The following is a 27615-nucleotide window of genomic DNA, read 5'->3' as shown; positions in this document are numbered from 1 at the left end:
GTGTTTGTGTTTTCAACTTCCCAAACCAGACTGTTTGTGTCCTGCAATGCAGTTCTGTGGGGGCTAAAACTGCAACAGCACTGCTGGCAAACTGCAGGAACAGCGACTCATTTCTGGCTTGCAAGCTGAACAAGAAAATCCACTCCAGCACTGCACTGCAGGCACAAAGGGTTGATTAGACTTGCCATGTGAAACAATTGCAAAATTCATGAGAAAATGCAGTTTTGGACAGAATGGTGTAGGTGGGTTAGGTCTCATAAAGATAGCTATGGGCAGTCTGTTTGCTTTTCAGGCTGCTAACTGCTCCACCAGTCAGGTATATTTAATGGGCTGTGTTGCATTAGACTTAAGAGTTGCTGTGTTTACTGATGGATGAATTGGTATCATTATAGCAGGCTAAAACTGCAGGATCTTTACAACAGCCCTATATTTAGATATTTATATATATTATATATATATTTTCATATATATATTTATATATATTTATATATAATATATATAATAATATAATAATATATATTATATATGTAATTATACAATATAATAATATAATATATATTATATATATTACTATATATAATAATATAATATATATTATATGTATTTATATATATAAAAATATATAAATCTATATTTATATATAAATAATACATATATAATATGTATTTATGCACTGGTTGGGCCACACCTTGAGTACTGTGTCCAGTTCTGGGCCCCTCAGTTTAAGAAGGACATTGAGACACTTGAACATGTCCAGAGAAGGGCAACAAGGCTGGGGAGAGGCCTTGAACACAGCCCTATGAGGAGAGGCTGAGGGAGTGCTGGGGAGCAGGTAGTTGTAGACAGCAAGAAGGTCTCCCCTGAGCCTCCTCTTCTCCAGGCTAAACAACCCCAGCTCCCTCAGCCTCTCCTCACAGGGCTGTGCTCCAGACCCCTTCCCAGCTTTGTTGCCCTTCTCTGGACACCTTCCAGCAACTCAACATCTTTCCTAAACTGAGGGGCTCTAGAAATGGACACAGGACTCAAGGTCATGAGTTACATCATCCTATATTCACAGGGCAATACTTGGGCAAATAGTAACACAGTCTTGATATAAGTAACCTGTCTTGGTGCACAAAATGATGGAAAGATGTTACAAAGTACAGAGGGCTTTGGGATTGTTTTACTAGGTCAAATGCAGAGCATGAGTGATTTATAATAAATTAATGTTTAAATGTAGAAATAAGATTGATAAGGAGAGGCTTGGAATGTGTGAAGCCCTTTGCATTTCTCCAGCTTGTGATTTCAATGCCCTCTAGCCTTTCACTTGTACAAAACATCTGCCTTCAGCTGTTCTGTTTCTGAGGAACCATAGCTTGTAGGGGGGGAATTGGTGGCAGTTGTCTTTTATGTTTCTATTACTTGGATTTTCACTATTACCCAGCAGTCTTCTCCAGAAAGTGAGACACTCATGCTCCCTGGCATGTGATAGTGAGCATTCTTCACAGTGCTGCATTACTTTCAGCAGCTTGCTTCTTTTGAGGGAAAAGGAACAAGTCTTCCCTTCACCCTTTCCTCTGTGCCACCCTATAGAGCAAATAAACAAGGCAAAGGAAAAACCCAAACCACACAAAACCATGGAAAAGAATAAGGCAGCTCAGGACAAAGTACTACCTGAACAAAATATGTGTGCTTTTCTATTCACAGAGAGACTGGCCATTGGAATGTGCTGCCCAGGGAGGTGGTGGAGTCACTGTGCCTGGAAGTGTTTAAACAAGCCTGGACGAGGCACTGGGTGCCATGGTTTAGTTGATCAGATGGTGTTGGGTGATAGGTTGGACTCAATGATCTCAAAGGTCTTGTCCAACCTGGTTGAGTCTGTGAATCTGTGACTATTTGTAACACCTATTTCTGGGGGCTGTTACTTTAAGTAAACCTCTTTCACAGACTGAAAACTGTGCAGTCTTCTATCATGTTTTAGTTGAAGACATCTTCTACACAAAGCTCTCTCATTTCTGTTGGTTTGGCTTTGAACCAGCCACCGCATCTGCAGACCTCAGCCATGAGACAAAGTTTAGTAAACTCCCTGGAAAACTTAGAGCAAAATCCTTCCCCACCCCTTTAAATAGGCACACAGAGACCACACAGTTAGTACTCAGTCCCACACCAACTTAAGCTTGATTGCTTGCAGTAGAATGGCTTTGCTCTGTTGGTTAAAACCTATCAGCCATAAACTGGAGTCTACCCACATCTGCATTCCTCCCTGAGCTCTTTCCATGAAGAGTTGGAGAGGATCAAGGTAGCTGTAAACATGTCATACTGAGTTCCCACTAAGCATTTACTGGATGGGAAGATCTATTAGAAAAATGATGACTTCAGGGATCCTTTGGAAAAGACCAAAAGTTTGATTTAGAGTGGATTTGGTTTAGCTGAGCTTAATATTTCTGTATTTGTTTGTATTTATTCATTTTCCTGATCCCATTTGCCCAGGACTGCAACTGTATTAGCAAACTCATTAATAAAATGACAGTGATAAGGCTAGATCAGAATGTCAATGGCTGGGTAAGACCTTAACAGTGTTTTTTAAATGGAAGGAACTGCCTATCTGTGCCTGAGCTGAATGTAAACCTGAGAATTGTATCCTTCATGCCACATTTTACTTAACTAAATCCCCAAATTCTTCCCAGCTTTCTATATGCTGTTAAATAAGCTTTATGAATAGAATAGAATAGAATAGAACAGAATAGAATAGAATAGGATAGAAGAGAATAGATCAAACCAGTTTGGAAGAGACCCCCAAGATCATTGTGTCCAACCTATCATCCAACACTACCCAACCAACTACACCATGGCACCAAGCACCCTGTCAAGTCTCCTCCTGAACACCTCCAATGATGGTGACTCCACCACCTCCCTGGGCAGCCCATTCCAATGGCCAATCACTCTCTCTGTGTAAAACTTCCTCCTGACCTCCAGCCTGAACTTCCCCTGGCGCAGCCTGAGACTGTGTCCTCTTGTGCTGGCTGCCTGGGAGAAGTGACCAACCTCTGCCTGTTTACAACCCCCCTTCAGGTAGTTGTAGAGAGCAATAAGGTCACCCCTGAGTCTCCTCTTCTCCAGGCTAAGCAACCCCAGCTCCCTTAGGCCAGACACACAAGTGCAAAACAGTTCTGTGGAAGACCAATCCCCATTGTCTAGCCACATAAAAGAGAAAGCTTCTGTTTTGTGTGAGCTCCTAAAGTCCACACAATAAATCCAACTCTCTCATGTTTTCAGAACTCACATTAATTGCTGGGGAGGAATTATGAAAGCTGAAGACTCAATCTTGTAACAGCCACCAGAGCATTATGCTTCACCATACACTGTCTATTCAGCTCTGTGGCATAACAACTTCATACAGGTTGGTTGTACCTCCTTTTTTTTTCTTTGTCTGATTGATGGAAGGCGAAACATCCTGGCCTGCATAAAGAACAGTGTGGCCAGCAGGAGCAGGGAGGTCATTCTGCCCCTGTATACTGCACTGCTTAGGCCACACCTCGAGTCCTGTGTCCAGTTCTGGGCCCCTCAGTTTAGGAAGGAGGTTGACTTGCTGGAACGAGTCCAGAGAAGGGCAACGAAGTTGGTGAGGGGTTTGGAACACAGCCCTGTGAAGAGAGGCTGAGGGAGCTGGGGCTGCTTAGCCTGGAGAAGAGGAGGCTCAGAGGAGACCTTATTGCTGTTTACAACTACCTGAAGGGGGGTTGTAGACAGGCAGAGGTTGGTCTCTTCTCCCAGGCAGCCAGCACCAGAACAAGAGGACACAGTCTCAGGCTGCACCAGGGAAAGTTCAGGCTGGAGGTCAGGAGAAAGTTTTACACAGAGAGAGTGATTGCCCATTGGAATGGACTGCCCGGGGAGGTGGTGGAATCGCCATCACTAGAGGTGTTTAGGAGGAGACTTGACAGGGTGCTTGGTTGCATGGGTTAGTTGATTAGGTGGTGTTGGATGATAGGTTGGATGCGATGATCTTGAAGGTCTCTTCCAACCTCGTCTCGTCTCGTCTCGTCTCTTCTCTTCTCTTCTCTTCTCTTCTCTTCTCTTCTCTTCTCTTCTCTTCTCTTCTCTTCTCTTCTCTTCTCTTCTCTTCTCTTCTCTTCTCTTCTCTTCTCTTCTCTTCTCTTCTCTTCTCTTCTCTTCTCTTCTCTTCTCTTCTCTTCTCTTCTCTTCTCTTCTCTTCTCTTCATTCTGCTTTGTGACAGTGATTTTGCTTCTTCCCCTCCCCCCCCTTTAATTCTAGGAGATTAAACTAGAGAAAACTATTGTCTTCACTTAATAGTACAAATCCTGCAAGGTGCTGAGCTGCTCAGTTACTTCTGTTGAATTAGATGAGGGCTGAAGAGATGTTTCTAGCCTGCCTCAGTGCCTTCTTGGTTATGGGCTACTGGACTGTACAAATGGGGGTGGTTGTGTCATGTTTTTCCTGCACATATACTGTTTGCTAGCTTGATATTGATAAAAGCTGTTTAGCTTTCCCTCATGTAGTTCACAGCTCTTCCATATTCTTTCTGCTAGCTGTATGCCAGTTGGTGTACTCATACCTGAACACAGCTTGCTGTAATAATCAGCGATAATACACTGTACTGAAATCCTCTCTTTTGTATTGTTCAAATTTGAATAGGATAATTGAACGTGTACTTTGGAGCTTAGTCAGTCTTTCACAGAACAAAGGCAGCTACTCACTTTTTCAACTTCAGAACTTCCCACTGAGGCAGGGCTCTGTTTTCCCAGTGACAAGTATTGCTTCCTATTAATTAGGGCTTTCTTCTGCGGGCACCTTGGGCTGGCTGCTGACAGCAACCTATCAGTGAATTAATGCAAACAAACCAACCTGACATCTGCTCGAGTTTACTCTCTCAAATGGAACAGCTATTGAGGAAAGTGTTAAGACACCTAGGTTTGTTGACTGGGGAAATATATATTGTGTTTTGGTGACTGTAGTAATAGAAAAATAGAAGTTCTTTTGGACCCTGAGAGGCTGAGCTAAATAAAACCTCTGCTGTTTGGCATAAGGGAAAGGAGAGTAAGGCATGATGTGTAATCATTTGCGTTTGACACAGAGGAAAGCATTTGGCTCCTTGCTAATTGGGTAACAAGGCAATAAAGCCTTGCCATTTATTAATCTGTTAGCTCAGGGTGAGCAGTCAGGCAGTTTTGGAGTCAGGCATTTTGATAAACACGTGTGAGATTAGGCTGTTTTCCTGCATTTTGACAAAACCCCCTGTAGGTCTCAGTGCTCCTAATGAAGTTGTTAACATAAGCACGACATCAGTGGAAACGGGTTTGTACCCAGTGGCTAGAACAAGGTATCCTAAGTGCATTTGATACATTGATTTAAATCAACCTTTAAAAGATGCAAGCAATCTGTTTGGAGCATGCTTCAAGGAGTAATTCTTGTGTTACCAACCTAAGGCTGCGAGCAGGAAACATCTCCCAAGTTGTTATCAACATTTTGATGGGTGAGAGTGCTTCTTACCATCCAGCAACAGAAGGAGGATTAGCACTGCATCTTGATTGCTGCTTGAGCACAACTGGAGGCTTCCTGCAATGCTTTCAGTGTTTGATGGGAAATTAACCTGGTAAAAACGAAGTGGGTTAATTGAAGCCTCTTAAACCTTAATCTATTCTGACAGTCAATAAAAATGAGCGGGCTTTATTAGGATAGCACTAATAATTCTGCCATTAGCAGGAAGAAACTTGCCTTGGCTTTACAACTAATGCTTTTTCCCAAGCTTTTCTATATCTATTCTGGGACTAGAGGAGCTCAAAGGTGTCTGATATCAGGTTCTTTGTCTTTTTGCCTGCCTGTGTGTGTTTGCTGAACCAAAGGAGGCATCAAAGGTGACAGCAATTTAGGGAAGCCTCTTTGTTTTAGGATCCCTAACCTGGTCTGAGGTAGCTTTGGAACTGGGAAAGTTGATCTCTTCTATTGCTTAGCTTGCTTGGACATTACAGAGAAAACTGTACTCACTGCTCTGTGAATCAGCTTCTTTCTGTTATTAACATACTTGATCTTAACAAACCTATGAAAATCACTAGCAGCTTTGTCTCTTCTTATGAGGAGAGGCTGAGGGAGCTGGGGGTGTTTAGCCTGGAGAAGAGGAGGCTCAGGGGAGACCTTATTGCTGTCTACAACTACCTGAAGGGAGGTTGCAGCCAGGTGGAGGTTGGTCTCTTCTCCCAGGCAACCAGCACCAGAACAAGAGGACACAGTCTCAAGCTGTGCCAGGGGAAGTTTAGGCTTGATCTTAGAAGGAAGTTCTTCACAGAAAGAGAGATTGCCCTTTGAGCTGCCCAGGGAGGTTCTAGCGTTGGTGTCCCTGGAGGTGTTTAAGCAAAGCCTGGACGAGGCACTTAGTGCCATGGCCTGGTTGATCAGGTGATCAGTTGGATTCTATCTGGTTGGTTCTGTGATTATGTTTGCATTTCAGCTGGAATAGTCATAACAGAAGTAATTAAATATTCTGATCATGCTTTGGACTAGAAGTATGTTATTTTGATTGTCCTTTGCATAAGCAAACATCTCTGTGAAGCTGGACCAACCTTTGTTTTCTCTTTTTGGACTCTACTTGCCTAACTCAAGTGGACCCTGACCTGCGATGCCATCCCCTGATGTTGGACAAAACAAAGAAATATTTTCCCCTCTCTGGTGATTTAACTACAGGACTTTGAATTGCATTGCTGGGAGTTACAGAATGGAACTTCCTCTGCATTTATTCAATCCTCAGGCTTCCCATCCAAATTGCTCAATGTTTTGGAACCAACTACCTGACAGGAGGTTGTAGCCAGGAGGGGGTTGGTCTCTTCTTCCAGGCAACCAGCACCAGAACAAGAGGACACAGCCTCAAGCTGCACCAGGGGAAGTTTAGGCTCAAGGTGAGGAGAAAGTTCTTCACTGAGAGAGTTGTTGACCATTGGAATGTGCTGCCCAGGGAGGTGGTGGAGTCACCATCCCTGAAGGTGTTCAAGAGGGGATTGGATGTGGCACTTGGTGCCATGGTTTAGTGGTCATGAGGTGTTGGGTGACGGGTTGGACTTGATGATCTTTGAGGTCTTTTCCAACCTTATTGATTCTATGTTTCTGTGCTGTTATCATACACAGATGTGATATAATGCAATGCAGGTTCTGTTGCTGCCATGTCCCTTGACTAGAGCTGCATTTTATTGTTGTGGGTTACTGATACAGTAACTATGCATTATTTACTAGATTGGAAGGTAGACTAAGTGTGTATTAATCTGGCTGGTGTAAAACCAGCTTCAACAAGCCATTGAAGAAGCAGCCAGGTAAAAGCCCTTTATTAGTGCCAGTAGTTCTCATCTATTCTGAGAATGTCTATCACAGAGACAGAAGATGGTGCCAATATTTCATAGGATTGCCTACTGATCTGTCTTGGGTATGGTAATCTCTAAAGGAGGGAAAGTGAAGTTACCTTTGTTTCCATCCAGTCCCTGACCTTGTAAGGATATCAGGTAGTGATAGGACTAGGGGGAATGGAATGAAGCTGGAGGTGTGGAGATTCAGGCTGGACATGAGGAGGAAGTTCTTCCCCATGAGAGTGGTGAAGCCCTGGAATGGGTTGTCCAGGGAGGTGGTTGGGGTGTTTAAGCCCAGGCTGGATGAGGCTCTGGCCAGGCTGATCTAGTGTGGGGTGTCCCTGCCCATGGCAGGGGAGGTTGGAACTAGCTGATCCTTGTGGTCCCTTCCGACCCTGACTGATACTATGATAAGAACCTGATACTAAGGGATTCAGTCAGTGGCAAGCACAGTGGTAGCCTGCAGGATTCAACCCTAGGTACTCAAATCTCACCACTAATAAAAGGAAACAAGAATTACATCAATTTCTGTCTGCTTTAGCATCCTCCAGGTGAGACTTTGAGTTTACATATATATATATATGTACATTTTAAACCTTAATTCCTTTTGAAATGTGAGAGTCATCCTGAATTTGAAACTGCCTTATAGTTTGAGCCACTGCAGGAGTAACAGGGTGGGATACCACAGGTGTGTAGAGTTAATCTGTGATCACACAGCTTGCTGAAAGCCTTTTGCACATGAATTTGGGATGGCCTGATTACTATAGGCCATGATGGTAGTCACACCTGGCCTACAAATGGCAGAGTTAAATGAGTGGATACTATTTTTCCCCCCTGTTAATCTGCCTAGACAAGCTTTGGTAATCCTAATTTTCTAGGCTATTAGGGTAAAGGCAGATTACAGCTAAAGCTGGTTTACTAACTTTACTCACCTGGGTTTTGCCCAGCCCACATCTCTTCTATTTACTGTCATCTAATGTGTCTGTAGTTGGAGTCATTGTTTGCCTTGCTGCTCTTCCAAGTGCATTTTCTGACATTAAGACCTGAGCAACCTTGTCTTACTGTGAAGTTAAATACAGCTTCAGGTTTGGGCTTGGACTGTGAAGAGGGTTGGAGCAAGAATCCTCCAAAGGTTCCTGCCAACCTCAATTACCTGGTGATTCTAACCTGCTTCCTCTCCCAGTATCAAAGTGCTCCACAAGCATCAGTTTATCCAGAGTTACACAGTGTGCTGCAGTGGAGCAGGAAGAGCATCCAATCTGTGATGACTAAATCTTCTTCCACTGCTTGAGGATTTCCTGTATCCATCACAATTTACAAGTCCCCTATGCCCACAGTGCACAATGCCCGATTAGCACTTTGCTCTGGGCAGTGCTGGCCACAAGCCTGGTGTCTTCCAGAAGGTGAGGAGCAGAAGGATGGACTCACTCCTGGTCTCCACTGGAGCACTTTTGTCTTAACCATAACAAAGCTGGTGAGGGGTTTGGAGCACAAACTCTATGATGAGAGGCTGAGGCACCTGGGGTTATGTAGCCTGGAGAAGAGGAGGCTCAGGGCAGACCTTATTGCTCTCTACAACTCCCTGAAGGGAGGTTGTAGCCAGGAGGGGCTTGATTTCTTCTCCCAGGCAGCCAGCACCAGAACAAGAGGACACAGCCTCAAGCTGTCCCAGGGGAGGTTCAGGCTGGATGTTAGGAAGAAGTTCTTCCCAGAAAGAGAGATTGGCCATTGGAATGTGCTGCCCAGGGAGGTGGTGGAGTCACCATCACTGGAAGTGTTTAAGAAGAGACTGGATGAGGCACTTGGTGCCATGGTTTAGTTGATTAGATGGTGTTGGGTGATAGGTTGGACTCGATGATCTCAAAGGTCTTTTCCAACCTGGTTAATTCTGTATTCTTTGCACCTGCTTCACTGGTACCTCGGCTTCCAGCCTCTGAGCCCTTGGGACCTCAGCTCTGCAGCCCAGGCACTGACCACCCAACCAGAGCCATCCCCTGTGCCGCCTGAGGCAGGGGTCACGCTCTCACCCCCTGCCACCCTCGGCCCGTGTGCCCCCCGCAACCTTGAGGGACTGCTGAGTTTTGCCGGCAGCGCGCTCCAAAAGCTCTTCTCTGGACCTCAGCGCCAAAAGAAACCCAAAACGGCAGCAGCGAACTCTACTCATGCCGGGCCGTGCCCACCTTGCCGGGCCGTGCCCACCTCGCCGGGCGGCACCTGAGCGGCTCTGCTATGACCCTGCCTGTGCCCCTCCGTCCGCCCGCCCGTGGGCGAGATCCTTCCGCTGGCGCTGGGCGTTTCGGCGCGGGCCAGCAGATGGCGGCGGCGCCCCGGCTGGGTGCGCAGCCCCGCTCCGGTTACAACCCGCCCTCCGCGGCGGTGTCTCCCTCCCCGCCACCTCCCCGCCTGTCACTGCCACGCCGGAGAGCCACCATGGCGCACGGCGGGACACGCGTGTCCGCCGCCGCTCCACGCGGGGCCGCCCGCTTGCCGCTGCTACTGCTGCTGCCGTCGCTGCTGGCTGCCACCGCCGCCGCTCTGCGCTGCGCAGAGCCCTGTGGCCGCCCGCGCCCCGGAGCCCTGACCCGTGGGGCACGCAGCCCTCCGGAGCCGCGGCGAGACAGTGGGGCGGCGGCGGGGGACGGCCGGTACAGGAGAGCATCCTCGCCGGCGGACCGGGAGCAGGTCTCCCTCATCAGCACCTCCTTCGTGCTCAAAGGGGACGCATCTCACAACCAGGCGATGGTGCACTGGACGGGCGAGAACAGCAGCGTGAGTGTGCGGGGCAGTGCGGGTCGGGGGACGGGGTCCTTGCATTACAGCCTGCTCTTACTCTTGCCCTCACCGTGGCTTTGCTGCCCCAAGTAGCGGGACGCATCCTGCCGCTGCCGCCTGCGCTCAGCCGCTGGCGGTGCGAGCGGTGCGCGCCGCTCCCCGCTGCCCGGCCGGGAGCGTGGGGGTACCCGCGGGCCGAGCTCGGGGCGGGCAGCGCCTGAGGGGCCTTGGGATGGAAAGGCACGGCCAGGGTCGGGCCGACTCCGCGCACCCTCCGCCACTTCCCGAGAAGTTTGAAAAGTTTGCGAGCGCGCATCTTGCAGCGGGGCCGGTGCGCGGTGTGCGAGGAGGAGGATGGCCGCAGCCCCGGAGCGGCGGCGCCGGGTCCGCCTGCCGTCGGCGGGGTCCCGGCGGTCCGCGGGTAAAGAAGAGGCAGAGGGCGAGCTGTGCTGTGGGGATTATCTCCTCCAGCCCCGCATAAAGTCCCAGATTAAATTGTCGCGCCTTGATCGATTCACCTCGATTCAGTTATCCCCCGTGTAATCTCCCCCGCGCCGCGCTTGGTCTCCTCAAGAGCCAGAGAAGGAAAAAAAGCCCAAACAAAACCGAACACCCAAGAAAAGACAGCGCCGGGCTTGAGGTGGAGGGTGAGCGGGGCGGCCTCGCCGAGTCTCCGCCACGCAGCGGGCGGTTCACGGGGAGGGATGGGGTCGGACGGGCTTCCCCCGGCACGCCCCGGTGTTTCCCCGCGGCACAGCCCGGTGTTTCCCCTCGCCGGGCCGGCTGCTTGCCGCAGGGACCAGGGGATGTCCCGTCCCGCAAAGCTTTGGGAATAGCAGCAGCTCTCCGAGGATTGTTCCAGCCCCAGCAATGGATAAAATCACGCACTGTGACCGGTGTTGGTGCATGAGGGCGTCAGTGATCGCAGCTTCCCGCAGTTAAAGCAGCGTGCCTGGCCTTTATTATTTTATGATTTATTTTAGACGAAAACCTCTCCTGGTGAGCACCCATAATCTATTTTTAACTCATTTTCGATTTCAGCCAGTTGTCATTTCTTTATGTATCGACCCATTAACGGGTTTGTGTTTGCAGCGGTGGTCCCAGGGATTTGCTGCTTCTGGTTTTTCTGAAACACTGCATGGTAGCAGTGGGTGTCACAGGTAAAGATTACAGGGCACCTTGCACTGTCTGTGTAACTTCATAGTCAGGGAAATATCGTTATGAAGGCTCAAGACAACTTTCCCTTGGAGGGTTTTAGCGTATCTGGAAAACTCCTGGCTCTTTTTTTTCTGCTACAGTTCAGCAAAGCTCTGACTCTGCTTGAACTTTGTGAATTTCATGTTAAGTTTACTTAAGCTTGGCTCACTTCAGGGAGTTTGTGTTGTGCTCCTCATAAGTGTGGGAATTATCCTCTTTCCTCTGGGATCTCAAGTCCTGGTTTTTGCCTCGGTTTGCTAGGGAATTATCTAGGATGTGGAGCTGCTAAGGCTCCGGGCATGAGGATGCAGCGTTGCTCTTACACACGCCGAGCACTTATGTTAATGGTCAGAGGCGTCAGAGTTGGAGTCAGCCTCGTAAAGCCTGACAGTTTCCCAGGCACTTTTTTGTTTGCTCAGGAAGGAAGCCTAAGGTGCTGGCCATGCTCTTTGAAAAAGAAAATGTTGGAAATCAGTAGCATCAGCTATTCTGATTCTGTCCTACCTCCGCTTCTCTGCTGCTTAGACTGCTGCTGTGTTTTCGTGGACAGTGCTTGCAGGCTGTAAGAACTACTTCCCTGAAGAATTCAGCATTAAAAAGTTGGCATGAGTTCAATTATTGGGGGGCATAAACGGCAAGGAACAGCTTTCATGCAAAATGCTCTGCACTCTACACCAAATACAGTAGAACCTTGCTAATCCACATTTATGACTAGTGGTCTCTCCTCGCCTCTCTGCAAAGATTTAATAAGAGATGCTGCAGTCAGGGCTTGTATTGCTAAAATGTTCTTATTTTTTCACGGTATGCTACAGTTCCCTTGCTAAAGTACTACCAAGTAGTCTCTCCAAAAGCAAAGATAAATGGCAACTAGCAGAATCAAGGCAGGAGGTTAAAGTCTTTGCTGCCGCTTAGTTAACTTTGTTAGTTATTCTCTACTAACTCGGCCTTGCAGGATGATACTCTCATGGTGAATGCCTGGAGACAGCCTTCACACTCCACATGCTCAATAAGAAATGCTTTTGCAGAGTTAGTTAAACAAATGTGTTGCTTACTCTACCTGCCGCCGGGGGAGTTACCAGCACGCAGGCGTGGATTGGAGCAAGGGACCTGGTAGTGAAAGACTCTCTGCTGCCCTATCCCAGATGAGAGCAGCCAATCTTTTTTTGCACTGGATGTTTTACAGTGTGACTGTTGGCAGGCTTTTTAGAAGGCTCTTTTCTTGTTAGCTTTGTTTTATTGCATGTTTCCAGCAGAAGGTCTGATTTTTACAAAGGCTTCCAGAGAAACACGAGAGAAAAATGATTTGTAAAGAGTTTGTAGGATCTTTCTCTTTGTGTGTGTGTGTGTGTGAAAAGAACTGGAAGGAATACCTTAAGCCAAAAGGAAGCAGGATGGGCTTAAAGGGCTTGGAGAGAGTTTTGCTGCTGCTGAGTTTAAAAGAATTGAAAATAAGTACCTGATCCAAAACATAGTTAAGGTGGTCTTGAATGTTGGTTTGGTTATATAGTTATGTGTGTGTTTATTTTACTCTGGTTTAAGTGTATGGAGGCAGGAAGGCTGAGATCCAGCGCTGCTCAGACCTGGCCCATTCAGAAGCTGGCAAATCCTGCCCTGCCTGGGAAGCACAGGCTGGAGTTGGGAAGCACTTCTCTTCCCCAAGAGCACCACCATCAAGGAGAGAAGGGCTGCCACTGGTAACAGCAGGGTTTTGGATCAGGCCCTGCAAACCTCAGGAGGCACTGAGCAATCTTTAGGTGCCACCACACACACCTGGCACCTATTTGGAGGTACTCAGCACTTTGTAAACCAAGGAGCTAATCTGGTTCCTTGACTGTTTACAGCTGTGTAGCTGAAAATTCAACTGTGATGGGCTCCAGGTGACCACACAGTCTCTTAAACATCTCACTTGGTAAAACACATGAAGAAAGAAAAGGTGGTAGGATTGTTCCTTTGAGCTCTGTGATGGAGAGAGACAAATAATCATGAAGGATGAGTGGGTAAGTGGTCCTCTGAGGGATGTGCACCTGCATGAGTAGTTCATTGAAGGTGCCACCATGGCATGCTCCTGTGTGGGTCAAGGGCAAATAAATAAATGCAGAAGGAGCAGAGGTTAGGCTGATGTGCACATGGAACTGAAAAAAATATTAGTGATACCTTGTAAGTGCTCTTGTGCTGCAATCACGGGAGTATGTTGTGTGTCTTGAAAGAAATGAAGGAGGCTATAAATTTAGTCCTCCCTCCTCCCCCCGCTTTTCCATGCTGTAGAAGTCTTGACACCTACTTTATTACCCTCTTGTAATGTCCTTAGCTTTGTGAATTAGGGAAGCAGTGGGTTTGGTAGTGCAGCAGAGTATATGGCTGCACTGATTGTGAAGTGAGCTGGAGTAACGGGGAAGAGCCCTGTACCCTGAGTACCTTGCGCTGGCGAGAGGGAGCTGTGCAGGGAGGAAGGCAAATTGCTTCCTGTTTTGCGTCCTCATTACTCTTACTTTGTGTTTGAACAATTAATTATTTATAAATCCCCTCACTGATAACAGGCCTGTCACCTTTCTTAACAGTGGGATGAGTGGTTAAACCCATCCCTAGTGATGCAAGTCTTGCAGAGCTGCTCCTCCTAACGAGGAGAGTGTATCTGGTTAGTGAATTGCTACAATTAGTATCTCTTCCCTCTGTCCTCTGTGCCCACAGGAATCTGTTGTGCGCTGTTACTTTCAAACAAAGGCTCATGCAAGTGGAACTAATTTCCTTTCCAGTCTTAAAATATCATGAGCTGAGGAGATGACAGGTGGGTGGTGCAGTGCACCGTTCGCTCTGGCACGGGCCGCTGATTGACACTTGCGTAACTGATAAATGACACAGGGCTGCGCGTCGGGGTGGGTACAGGTGGTGTGCTCGCAGGACAGCCTCTTGCTGCCTTAAGCTGAGCATGTGTCTTCCCAGATTAACTATAAATACACTGCCCTTCCTGATTTGGGGAAAAGAAGTCAATAGAGCACACACAGAATCATTCAGGTTGGAAAAGACCCTCGGGATCACCAAGTCCAACCCAGAACTCTACTCTACAAGCTTCACCCCTAAGCCATATCCCCAAGCACCACATACAAATCACCTTTAAACACATCCAGGGCTAGTGACTCTACCACCTCCCTGGAGAGCACATTCCAATCCCTGACCACTCTTGCTGGGAAGAAATGTTTCCTAATGTCCAGTCTAAACCTACCCAGCCACAGCTTGAGTCCATTCCCTCTCGTTCTATCACTAATTACCTGTGAAAAGAGACCAGCATCAGCCTCTCTACAACCTCCTTTCAGGTTGCTGTAGACAGCAATGAGGTCTCCCCTCAGACTCCTCTTTTCCAAACTAACTATTCCCAGTTGCTCCTCATAAGATTTATTCTCCAGGCCTTTCCCCAGCTTCCTTGCCCTCCTCTGCACTGGCTCCAGCACCTTCACATCTCTCTAGTACTGAGGTGCCCAAAACTGGACACAATGCTCGAAGTGTGGCCTCACCAGAGCTGAGTACAAAGGGACAATCACCTCCCCATTCCAGCATTTCTAATCCCAGCCAGGATGCCATTGACAGCTTTTAACCCCCCCTTACCTTAGAAGAGCCCTCACAGTCATCCCAGGAGCCTTTTTTTTGTGCTAGGTAAACAACTTTCTTTGCAAAACTATATTCTTTTTGACCCTCCTGGGGAATTCCCTGTGTGCATTGATACTGGCTTATTTATAAAACACCAATCAAAACTGAACCAGCAGTACAGAGAGAGTGAAACTCATATTCATGATTGATGTTTGACCCATGGGCTGCTCTTCACACTGTGTACAGACTGCTGAAGTATTGTGATCAGGACTTTGGCCAACTCGTTTTAGCTCTGCAATTTCATGGTGCCAGTATTTCCTTTTTTGTTGTTTGTTTGTTGTCAAAATATTAACTCCTTGCAAGCCCTTATTTGTCTAGTAAGCTGATGTCCTGATCCCTCATAAACATACAGCTCTTTGTTATGAAAACAAACATAGAAATACACAAAGGTTTTTTTATGCAGGTGTATCATAGAATCAACAAGGTTGGAAAAGACCTCAAGGATCATCAAGTCCAACCTGTCACCCAACACCTCATGACTACTAAACCATGGCACCAAGTGCCACATCCAATCCCCTCTTGAACACCTCCAGGGATGGTGACTCCACCACCTCCCTGGGCAGCACATTCCAATGGCTAACAACTCTCTCTGGGAAGAACTTTCTCCTCACATCAAGCCTAAACTTCCCCTGGCACAGCTTGAGACTGTGTCCTCTTGTTCTGGTGCTGGTTGCCTGGGAGAAGAGACCAACCCCCACCTGGCTACAACCTCCCTTCAGGGAGTTGGAGAGAGCAAGAAGGTCTGCCCTGAGCCTCCTCTTCTCCAGGCTGAGCAACCCCAGCTCCCTCAGCCTCTCCTCACAGGGCTGCGCTTGAGGCCTCTCCCCAGCTTCGTTACCCTTCCCTGGACACGTTCAAGAGTCTCAATGTCCTTCTGAGGGGCCCAGAAGTGGACCCAGGACTCAAGGTGTGGCCTAACCAGTGCTGAGTATAGGGGCAGAATGACTTCCCTGCTCCTGCTGGCCACACTATTCCTAATGCAGGTCAGGATGCCATTTGCCTTCTTGGCCACCTGGGCACACTGCTGGCTCATGTTCAGCCAGCTGTCAGTCAGCACCCCCAGGTCCCTTTCTGTCTGGCAGCTCTCCAGCCACTCTGACCCCAGCCTGCAGCACTGCATGGGGTTGTTGTGCCCAAAGTGCAGCACCTGGCCCTTGGACTTGTTGCAGGCCATCCTGTTGGACTCTGTCCAGCCTGCCAAGGTCCCTCTGGTGTAGTATTTATGGAAGTAAACATAGAAATATACAAAGTTTGTTTTATTTCCCCAGGCTTAGTATTTATGGAAATAAACATAGCAATACACGAAGGTGTTTGTTTTTTTTCCAGGTGTAGTATTTATGGAAGTAAACACAGAAAGATACAAAGTTTTTTTCCCAGGTTTAGTATTTATGGAAACAAACATGGAAATATACAAAGGTTTTTTTTTCCCCCCAGGCTTAGTGTTTATGGAAATAAACCTAGAAATATACAAAGTTTTTGCCAGCTTTAGTATTTATGGAAGTAAACAGAAATATACAAAGTTTTTTTTGCCCCCCAGGTGTAGTATTTAGCAGCACCTTGTCAGAAGGGAAGGTTTATTGCACATCTACAGCAATTGCTGCACAAAGGAACTTGAACTGATCCAGGCTTCTCTCTATTGGAATGTGCTGCCCAGGGAGGTGGTGGAGTCACCATCCCTGGAGGTGTTCAGGAGGGGATTGGATGTGGCACTCGGTGCCATGGTTTAGTAGTCATGAGGTGTTGGGTGACAGGTTGGACTTGATGATCTTTGAGGTCTCTTCCAACCTTGGTGATTCTGTGATCAAGTCCAACCTGTCACCACAGACCTCATGGCTACTAAACCATGGCACCGAGTGCCACATCCAATCCCCTCTTGAACACCTCCAGGGGCAGAGACTCCACCACCTCCCTGGGCAGCACATTCCAATGGCTAACGACTCTCTCAGTGAAGAACTTTCTCCTCACCTTGTGCCTAAACTTTCCCTGGTGCAGCTTGAGACTTTGAGGTCTTTTCTAACCTTATTGATTCTAGGGTATACAGATACTTATTTTTTTCTTTTGATTTAAAAAATGCCACTCTTTGCCACACAGTTTCGCCATTTGTGATTGATACAGCCCAGTGATCAGTAAATGTATTCTTCTGGCAGTCCTTTTCTTTTAATTGGTTTTCTGGTTTGTTCTGTTTGCAGTAAATGTTGCTGAGGGGAATCCATAAAAAGCATTGGCTTCGGTATTGCTGTAGCAGAGTCTGTAGCAGTCAATGTAATTACCTCTAGCCAAACTGGCCAAAAGTCCATTTGTGGGATGGTTTTGGTGCTGTTCCTCCGGAGCAGCCAGGCTACTGCTTATGAAACTGAAGGGAGCATGAGGTCAAGACTCCTGACAGCTCAGATCTTTGATAAATGGCAGATACACTGCAAAGTGAAAGGCAGATTTCCCATAGGGAGAGGGGGTTTAAAATGCTGGAGATGATAGTGCGATAAAGACCAGAAACCAAAGCCCATAATCATATTTGAATGGAACAGCAGAATCCCACACAGAAAGCAGAATGACTTTAATCTGACTGAAGTAACTGTGGTGTTTAACATCTTCCCCCCCCCCCGCCTAATTTATTTGCTTCTGCCAGACTCTGCTTACCCTCTCTTCCAGTCTTACAGCTTGCTGGTCGTATCTTTGCCAGCTGAGCTCTCTCCACGTTTCAGCTGCTATAGAAAAGAGAGAGCAGCTCTTCTTGTCCTCTAAACAGCCATACATAATTATTAGGTGTGTGTTTCAAGTACACTTGAAAGTCCTCCTCCATGTGCAGCCCTCCACACCTGCAGTCATGCCTGGTTTTACCTGGTTTGCTGGTTTAACTGGCATTGCCTAGTTTGCTTAGGAGCAAGGTGCTAGCAGCCTTAGCTTGAGTAGCTGCTACTGTGCCAGCACTGGGACAAAGGCAGAGGCTTGAAATCTGTGAGGGAAGTTTATCAATGGACACTAAAGACAAACACCAGATTGAAATCCTCTCTCTGCTGCTGCTGCTGTATTCCATGTGCGTGATGAGCCGAATCTGGCTTAATACCAATCATTAGGTACGTGTTCAGGCTCTTGATAACAGGTTCACATATCACAGTAGGAACATAATGCATTCTTCCCAAGGTTGACAGTGTTAGGAACCTGCTGAGGAGCTTTTCAGACAGGAGGAAAAAAAAAGTAACTGTTTGACTAAACCAGGAAGTTCTGTGGGGTGTGTACTCATCTATGAATTTAAAGCATGAAACTTCCCAAGATTATGGAGGCTTTTATGCCAAGCCCTTTGTATGCCCAAGTGAAATGTTTTCATGGAGTCATTTAGGTGGGGGAAGTTCTTCATAAGACATCCAGTCCAACCATAAATCTAACATTGCCAAGTCCATCATGGTCCTGTCAGTTAAGGCCAAAAAGTGTTAGGATAAGGAGAGATGATCTGCAGTACAGTGCAAGTGAGTGCTTCACAGAATCACCAAGGTTGGAAGAGATCATCAAGTCCAACCTGTCACCACAGACCTCATGACTAAACCATGGCACCAAGTGCCACATCCAGTCCCCTCTTGAACACCTCCAGCGATGGGGACTCTACCACCCTGGGCAGCACATCCCAATGGCCAATGACTCGCTCAGTGAAGAACTTTCTCCTCACCTCCAGCCTAAACTTCCCCTGGTGCAGCTTGAGACTGTGTCCTCTTGTTCTGGTGCTGGTTGTCTGGGAGAAGAGACCAACCCCCTCCTGGCTACAACCTCCTTTCAGGTAGTTGTAGAGAGCAAGAAGGTCTCCCCTGAGCCTCCTCTTCTCCAGGCTAAGCAACCCCAGCTCCCTCAGCCTCTCCTCACAGGGCTGTGCTCGAGGTCTCTCCCCAGCCTCGTTGCCCTTCTAGTTCCTGAAAGCACAAATTCACTAAAGCAGCAGCTAAGAGTAGTTGAAAGTAGTCTGCAGCATATGTCTGCTTGCCATAGCTCAGGATGAAACCTGATGACCTGCAGCATTCCTTCAGCATTTCTTTTCTCCCGGTCTCACATTCTTTATCAATCATTCCCATCCTCAAACCTCTGCCCCAGGAATAAGAGTTTAAAACCCTAACAAATCACCAATGACAAAACCACTTTTGAAGGGAGTGATGGATGGGATCCTTTGTCATGCCAGACTTCAGCTTTCAAACCTGAGCTTGGAATTCTGCAGTAGGACAGAGGTGGAGATGTTCCTTGGTTTGATCTTTCACCTGACAGTCTTAACATATTAACACACTGAGAAAGTTTGGATGGGTTGACTTCTGAAAGCATGTGTCCCTCTCACCACTTCTTGTAGCGGGGCCTAGATGACAAACTTTGCTTAACCACAGAATTTTTCTGAAGTTATTCCTCACCCAAATATCTGGAGTTTATTGCTGCTGCTGCAGTTATTTCCTTCCTTATTGTAGCATGGCTGTTGGGCTTTCAGTTGCAGATTAAGACTCTGTTGTGGTAGATACTGCGTGAAAATCCATGTGCAGCTCTCAAGCATTTATAGTTACAGTTCTACCTGCATGCATCCCTGAGAAGCAGAATTCTGTGCTTAAAGGATGTAGCGTGACAGAAATTACACAGAGGTCTGAGTTTCAGTCCAAGGATTGCTCCAACTGCTGTTCAAGTTTTTCCTCCTCCTCCCTTTTTCCTCCTCCTCCCTTTTTCCTCCTCCTCCCTTTTTCCTCCTCCTCCCTTTTTCCTCCTCCTCCCTTTTTCCTCCTCCTCCCTTTTTCCTCCTCCTCCCTTTTTCCTCCTCCTCCCTTTTTCCTCCTCCTCCCTTTTTCCTCCTCCTCCCTTTTTCCTCCTCCTCCCTTTTTCCTCCTCCTCCCTTTTTCCTCCTCCTCCCTTTTTCCTCCTCCTCCCTTTTTCCTCCTCCTCCCTTTTTCCTCCTCCTCCCTTTTTCCTCCTCCTCCCTTTTTCCTCCTCCTCCCTTTTTCCTCCTCCTCCCTTTTTCCTCCTCCTCCCTTTTTCCTCCTCCTCCCTTTTTCCTCCTCCTCCCTTTTTCCTCCTCCTCCCTTTTTCCTCCTCCTCCCTTTTTCCTCCTCCTCCCTTTTTCCTCCTCCTCCCTTTTTCCTCCTCCTCCCTTTTTCCTCCTCCTCCCTTTTTCCTCCTCCTCCCTTTTTCCTCCTCCTCCCTTTTTCCTCCTCCTCCCTTTTTCCTTTGGAATATTCATACATAGGCAGTCACTGGGGCAAGGGCTCCAATTTCCCCTCTGAGCTGAGAGTTAAGCAGGCATTTAGAAACCTGCCCACTGTGTGTGTATGTGTGCTAGGGCGTGGTGGTTCTGTCTTGCTTTTGTCCAAACCAATAGATGTGCAATGTGCCAAGAAAAAGTGGAACAGCTTTAGCAGTAAGGGTTTTGAGTCTCTGTTCTGGCAGGAGATCTGTGCTTCAACTATTCATGCAGAAGGAGGAATTAGACTCTTCTGCTGGGTAAGCACTCTAGCCCCAGTGCTGGTGTGCAAAGGCGAGGAGGGCAGTGTCACCTCTTGTGAGAGGCTGTGTTTCCCAGGGCTCCATGTGGCAGGTGTGTGCTGGCCCTTCTGCTGGACTCACTGGCTTTGGGTCAGAGGAGTGGGGAACTGTTCCTGGATCCCAGTGGATTTTGTCAGCTCTGGGTGAGGCTGTTGTGGCAAGAGGAGGGATGCTGAGGTGCTGCTGTGTTGCAGGACTGAGAGCGTGGGTGGTGCCCTTGGGGGGTGCTCTGCCCAGCCCCATCACCATTCTGTAAGCTTTCAGGCAGTGATGTGGTGTTCACAGTGATACTTCAGGGAGATGTGAGGCTTGGACAGAGGCAGTGTGAGGTTCCAAATGAAGGGCTACTTGGTTAAATTGAAGTAGAATGGGAGTACTGAGGAGCTTTGGCAGTTACCTCACCAGTGCCACCTGAAATAACTTGCATTATATAGGTGATTTTATGCCTCAATTTCCTACCTGCAATGTGAGAATAACAGTGCTTCCCTATCCCTTAGGATCACTGTTGCTTTGATATGAAAGTCATGGTTATCACCATAACACCTAAAAGAGGCATGACTGTAGAAAATCACATCTGTGGTTTCTTTGTCCCTTTGATTGTTTCTCAGTGCAGTCTAGGAACTGGAGAAGAAAAGGCCCTCACAGGTCAAGCAAACTTCTTGTGTTGTTCTGATGTTTGTTTTGATCAGGTCTCCTTTTAAGTGTGGTGCAGTTCAATTTAAATGCCTTGACTCTGGCACTTCAGGATCATTGGGCAGATTATGTGACTAAAGATTATGTGACTAAAGCCATTTGTAGTGAAACTTAACCTGTGTTTAACATAATTCTTTTCTGCCCTCCTTTACCATTATACTCAAATAACTCAGCTTCTTTCTCAGTGTTTGTACCTTTCCTACTCTTTAGACTGCTAAATGTTTCTCTGAATAACATTTGTTTTGCCATTTAGAATATTCTTTTACTTAATATTCTTTTTACTTAACTGCAGTAAGTAAAAGTAAGAAACTTTGTGTGTCTGTGTGTCCTGTGTACAAGGTAGGTGACACTTATTTTGGTCATTAGCAAGTGCTAATTTCTGTGCTTGGTAGAAGTTGGTTCTAGTAGATGAAGTAGGTGTATTTAATGTTTCTCCTCCCCTGCCATTTACTTAATGGAGTTTGTTTCTTTTTATGATCTTTGGAAGCTCATTCAAGATAGTGTAAAACTGCATCAAGTGTTGTAGAAACTTACTTGCAAACACCAGCTGCAGTGATCTATTCTTATTCCCACTGAGCAGGAGAGCCATGGTTGCTGGCCAGGGTGTTCAGCTTTAGCAGATGGCAAGCTACACTCTCTAAACACACTTTCTGTGTCACTGTTACTGCCACTTTGCTCTCTAGCCTGACCCTGCCCCAGGGAAAGGGCAGTATGAGCAAGTTGTGGTACACTGGGGCTCTGCTCTAAGCTGATGGCCTTTAAGTGTTTCTCTAATCATAGAATCAATAAGGTTGGAAAAGGCCTCAAAGATCATCAGTTCCAACCTGTCAGCCAACACCTCATGACTACTAAACCATGGCACCAAGTGCCACATCCAATCCCCTCTTGAACACCTCCAGGGATGGTGACTCCACCACCTCCCTGGGCAGCACATTCCAATGGCTAACAACTCTCTCTGGGAAGAACTTTCTCCTCCCCTCCAGCCTAAACTTCCCCTGGTGCAGCTTGAGACTGTGTCCTCTTGTTCTGGTGCTGGTTGCTTGAAAGACGAGACCAACTCCTTCCTGGCTACAACCTCCCTTCAGGTAGTTGTAGAGAGCAATGAAGTCTCCCCTGAGCCTCCTCTTCTCCAGGCTAATAACAGGTGAGAATGATGGTGACTGAAGATTTGTTCAGTCTGTAAACTCCAGCAGGGTGTAGCCTGGACTCCCTAACTGAGCTACAATAAATGAAAGTTGCTTTTCTCAGGTGTTGATGAACAGCCTGTTTATGGTTAATGCATTGCTGTGCCTCCACCAGCAGTTGTCACTGCAAGATGGATGTCTGAGGAGATGGAGAGCTAGAGAGATATGTTGGAATCACTCTTTGGGGCTACATGGATGAGGCTTAAACCTGGAAGCACACAAAGCAAAAGTGACCTGTGCCAAAGACAGGTGGATTACTTTCTGGGTCATAGAAGCATCTTTTCTGCTCAGTTATCACCCCCAGGCAACAGGCCCCGTGGGGATGCAATACACATAGAGAGAGCTCCAACATTCAACCTGGTCCCCAGCGCTTGAAGTGAAGTGCAGGGAAATGTGTTGCCCAAAATGCCTGGAGGTGCCAAGGGAGCAGATTGGTAACGCTGGAGAGCTGTAAGCACAAGCAGTTGGGTGGCACAAAAACACACACTTTTGCCCAACTCACTTCAGCCTGCAGTGGAAAGGAAGTCAAAGTCCAGCCACTGGGATCTGCTCTGTGTTGGCACTCAGGCTCTAATCTCAACTAGCCCTGTACCCTATTCCATGGCAGGTTGGTGTTAACCTACTTCTGTCTGTAGGTTCCCAGCTGTTTTTTAGAGTGACCCGACTGTGCTCCTTCTGAGCACTTCATGGAGCCCTACTGTGGCCAGTGAGGGTTCATATTAGCTTGGGCTTCTCTATATTGGTTGCAGATCTGCTACGTGAGCCTCATTCCTTCTGGCCTCTCTTATGTTAGTCTCATAAACCACAGAGACTAAGTGATGTGTATAGGGCTTTGGAGTCCTGCCTATTGGAGTATTTCATGTGGTTAGAGCTGAGGAGCAAGCAGGCCATATGATCTGAGAGGTTGTCCTCCCCCCAGGCTCACGTGCCACACAGGCACTAGGAGCTCATCAGAATGAGCAATGTTTGATTTAGAGACCCATTTCATATTTTGCTAATTTGTTTGGCTTTTAAGAAGTGGTTTCCTAGGGTTCCCTGCCTGTTACCCAACCACATAACAGCAAGCATGTCAAAAGGCTTGCTGCCTTGAGAGTGGACTTGAAACGTGTTCTTTGCCCTGGGTGAGAAGTACAAACTGGACAGAAACTATGCAGAACACTTATGTTGGAGTGCAGTGGCTTTGAGAGGGCCCTGTGTCCTGAGCAGCACTGACAGACTGTAGAGGGCTGAAAGTAAGCTCCCTGGCTGCCCTTGGCTGTGCTGCTGCTGGGGGTAGAGAACTGGGAAAGTGTTGCTGCTGGTGGTTCTGAGCTTTTGTGTCCCTTGGATGAGAAAGGCCAGTGCTGACAGGGTGAGCTGAAATCTGATCCTATCCTTTTTGATGTTTCCCAGCCTGATAGGAGAAGCAAATACGAAAGAATCCAGAGTTAATTTTTCCTCTCTCGTATGAGACATCCACTAAGGTGCTGCTGAGCACATACTGGAGCGGGGAGGGTGTGTGGATAGAACAACAGTGCTCATGTTGTTGGAGCAAGCAGCCTGCTCTCAGTGTTGTAAATTTCTCTTGGAACACATACATGATTTTTAAACTCTGTCTAAAACCACTGTAAAGAAGAGAAGAAGGAAAGGATGCTGTGCAGCAGCTGAACAGCATTTCTCTAGCTTTGTGAAACCCACTTTGTGCTTCACTGATTGAGCTGTTGGCTCCCACCAGATTCTGCAAGAGAAGGTGTAGAGGAATGCATTCCACCTGGAGCACTGCATCCAGTTCTGGAGCCTCTATTACAAAACAGATATGCATGTGCTGGAACCTGTCCAGAGAAGGGCCACAAAGATGATCTGAGGGCTGGAGCTCCTCTTCTATGAAGACAGACTGAGAGAGTTGGGGCTGTTCACTCTGGAGAAGAGAAGCCTCTGAAAAGACATTATTGTGGCTTTCCAGTATCTGAAGGGGGCTACAAGAAAGCTGGGGAGGGACTTTTTAGGGTGTTGGGTAATGATATGACTGGGGGGAATGGAACAAAACTAGAAAAGGGTAGATTCAGATTGGATGTTAGGAAGTTCTGCCCCATGAGGGTGGTGAGAGACTGGCACAGGTTGCCCAGGGAGGTGGTGGAAGCCTCATCCCTGGAGGTTTTTAAGGCCAGGCTGGATGTGGCTGTGAGCAACCTGATGTAGTGTGAAGTGTCACTGCCCATGGTAGGGGGGTTGGAACTGGCTAATCCTTGAGGTCCCTTCCAACTCTAATGATTCCTCTTTATAGGCTGAACTGGGCACCTCTGCTTAAAAATTATCAGGGATAGCTCAGTGGAGGTTTTCTCAGTTCCTAATGAAATGCATATGCTCATCTTCCTGGAGCATCTCTGAAGTGCTACTGTGCAGAGTATCACAGTATCACCAAGGTTGGAAGAGACCTCGAGGATCATCGAGTCCAACCTATCAACACAGACCCCATGACTAGACCATGGCACCAAGTGCCACATCCAATCCCCTCTTGAACACCTCCAGGGATGGTATTGAGGACCACCACCAAGATCTCCTTTTCCTCCCTCCTCTCCCAGCTGCTTCAAAAAACGAGATGTGTTATTTTCAAAGGTGGGCTACATTTAGAGGGCTTTGAACCTCGGTGTTGCTTTCAATAAACTCTGGGAGAGAGCATTTTTTAAGTTCATGGTATAAGCACTTTGTGCCTGGTGTTCCATTTCTTTATTTAGAAGACCCTTGGGGTAGAAGAGGGAGATGATTGGTATCAGTCTACTATGTACCACCAGTGTGAGAGCTGGCTTGTTAGCTGGTAAATGATCAGGATAGAATATTTATGTTTAGTTTAGCTCACTGCTGAAACCCCACTTCTTAAACTGGCATCAACTGGCACAATGCAAGAATGGGATGGGAGGCATGCAGTGGGTGGACTTGGTTTGTCTTGGGCAGTCTGCAAGCGTGCAAGAGTGTTTGAGCTGCTTTTGTGTGTGCTGCTGAGGCAAGAGATGTTTCCTGAATGCTGGAGCTGGCTGCAAAGAGGACCCTCCACTTCCTGTTGGAATCAATGACCACATTATTGTGAGGGATTACATCTTGGCTCTAGTGTTTGCGGCTTCCAAGAGATAATTCCAGAAGATGGGAATGTAAGGCTGAAGTAGGATATAATCTTTATCTGCTTTGCAGAAACTGCCAGCAAGTCTGGTGGTTGCACTGCTGGCTTTTGTGGAGTACATTGAGGCTCCCTGAGGGAGCAGGGCTCAGTCCAGCGTGGTTGTTTCACAGGGGTCGGTAGCTCAGAAGTCAAGCCCATTCAGATGAGAGCACTGAAATTCACATTTAGGCATAGACTGTGTGCCAGGAAGTGATATAGAGGCTTTGATCCACAGTCTGTTGTGTGTGGAGGGTTTGCACAAAATATGCAAGGGTTTTTTTTCTCCCAGCTGCTAAATAGACTTCTATTTATTAACTGAACCTGATTGTCACAGTCACCATCACTCAGTCTGAATCTCTGCCTGCTTCTAGGCACCTTCTGTGTCTGTCCTTTGTTTCTGCTACTTTTCTGTCTGCTTTTTTGTATGTCTCTCATTCCTCCTCTTTTCTCTGTGCCTCCTTTGTTATTCTGCCTTCATTTCCTTCTCTGTGTATTAAATCACCTTCCTCACCCCTCAGGGCTTAAATAGTATCATCTTCCCAGTTCCAGCTGGAAAAAAAACCCCCACAACATCTTCAAAGACATGGTTAATAATGACACAGACATGTCATCAGTTTGGGAGTTGCCATTCCAGTGAATGTAGATGTTCACACTTGGTCACATGCTGTCTGCAGGCTTGGACAGACAGCACAGCGTTGCTTGAGGTAATCTTGCATTCATTGCAAGATCTGTAGCCTGGGAGGATAGCAATAGCAGGTGCTTAAAAAAAACCCACTACAAACAGTGTCCCCAAAATACATCATCTAAATTGAAACTGGCCTAGGAACAGTGTATTTCACCTCCTGCCCCCAGCCCAAAGCTGGGAAGTGATCTCTTAAAAATGAGGGTGAGTTTTAGATTGGGGATGCTTTCATTTCATAGAATCAGTCAGGGGTGACCTTATTGCTCTCTACAACTATCTGAAGGGAGGTTGTAGCCAGGTGGGGGTTGGTCTCTTCTCCCAGGCAGCCAGCACCAGAACAAGAGGACACAGTCGCAGGCTGTGCCAGGGGAGGTTTAGGCTGGAGGTTAGGAAGAAGTTCTTCCCAGCAAGAGAGATTGGCTATTGGAATGTGCTGCCCTGAGAGGTGGTGGAGTCCCCATCACTGGAGGTGTTCAGGAGGAGACTTGATGGGGTGCTTGGTGCCATGGGTTAGTTGTTTAGGTGGGTTGGATTGGTTGGTGGGTTGGACACGATGATCTTGAAGGTCTCTTCCAACCTGGTCTGGTCTATTATTCTATTCTATTCTATTCTATTCTATTCTATTCTATTCTATTCTATTCTATTCTATTCTATTCTATTCTATTCTATTCTATTCTATTCTATTCTATTCTATTCTATTCTATTCTATTCTATTCTATTCTATTCTTCTATCATCAAGTCCAACCTGCCACCCAACACCTCACGACTACTAAACCATGGCACCAAGTGCCACTTCCAATCCCCTCTTGAACACCTCCAGGGATGGTGACTCCACCACCTCCCTGGGCAGCACATCCCAATGGCAAATTACTCCTTCTGTGAAGAACTTTGTCCTCACCTCCAGCCTAAACTTCTCTTGGTGCAGTTTGAGACTGTCCCCTTGTTCTGCTGCTGGTTGCCTGGGAGAAGAGATAAATTTGCTTCCAAATGAGCTTGTCTGGCAAAGTTAATGTTGAGGGGGGGAAAATTTCAACCCACCACAGAAATGAAATCCACTGCTTCTGTGTCAAGCTTCTGGGTGAGTTTAAATGATCATAATTAGAAATGAAGGACTCAGAATCCCATTTCCAGGTCTGTAATCTGCACAAGCCATCTAAAAAAGAATTTGTGTATTACCCATCAGTGAAATTACTGTGCTGCTCATCTAGGTTTAATTGAAAAATTATCATAGTTAATTCACTCTTAGCTTTAATGAGCAGAGGCCAATTGTGTGAGGTTCCACAAGGCCAAGTGCTGCACTTGGGTCACAACAACCCCATGAATGCTCCAGGCTTGGGGGAGAGTGACTGGAAAGGTGCTTGTCAGAAAAGGACCTGCAGGTGTTGGTCAACACTGGGAGTACTGTGAGCCAGCTCTGTGCTTAGGTGGCCAAAAGTCCCAATGGCTTCCTGGTTTGTATCAGAAATAGTGTGGCCAGCATGACTGGA

The 27615-nt window shown here is 47.1% G+C and overlaps 1 protein-coding gene across 1 annotated transcript in view; it reads left to right on the top strand.

Annotated features, from left to right (window-relative positions):
- Positions 1 to 9759: 9759 nt before the first annotated feature.
- Positions 9760 to 27615, top strand: part of SORCS2 (sortilin related VPS10 domain containing receptor 2) — a 626507-nt gene continuing 608651 nt past the window's right edge. Inside the window, exon 1 of the mRNA XM_068149669.1 lies at positions 9760 to 10098. Coding sequence (XP_068005770.1) covers positions 9760 to 10098 — 339 coding nt within the window. The remainder of the gene's footprint in view (positions 10099 to 27615) is intronic.

Source organism: Melanerpes formicivorus, unplaced genomic scaffold, assembly GCF_026170545.1.
Source record: "Melanerpes formicivorus ecotype bairdi unplaced genomic scaffold, bMelFor1.0.p_v2 SCAF_18, whole genome shotgun sequence".
NCBI classification, from domain to species: Eukaryota; Metazoa; Chordata; class Aves; order Piciformes; family Picidae; genus Melanerpes; species Melanerpes formicivorus.
The sequence above is the reverse complement of the archived record's forward strand: the minus strand, read 5'-3'. Positions and strand labels throughout refer to the sequence as shown.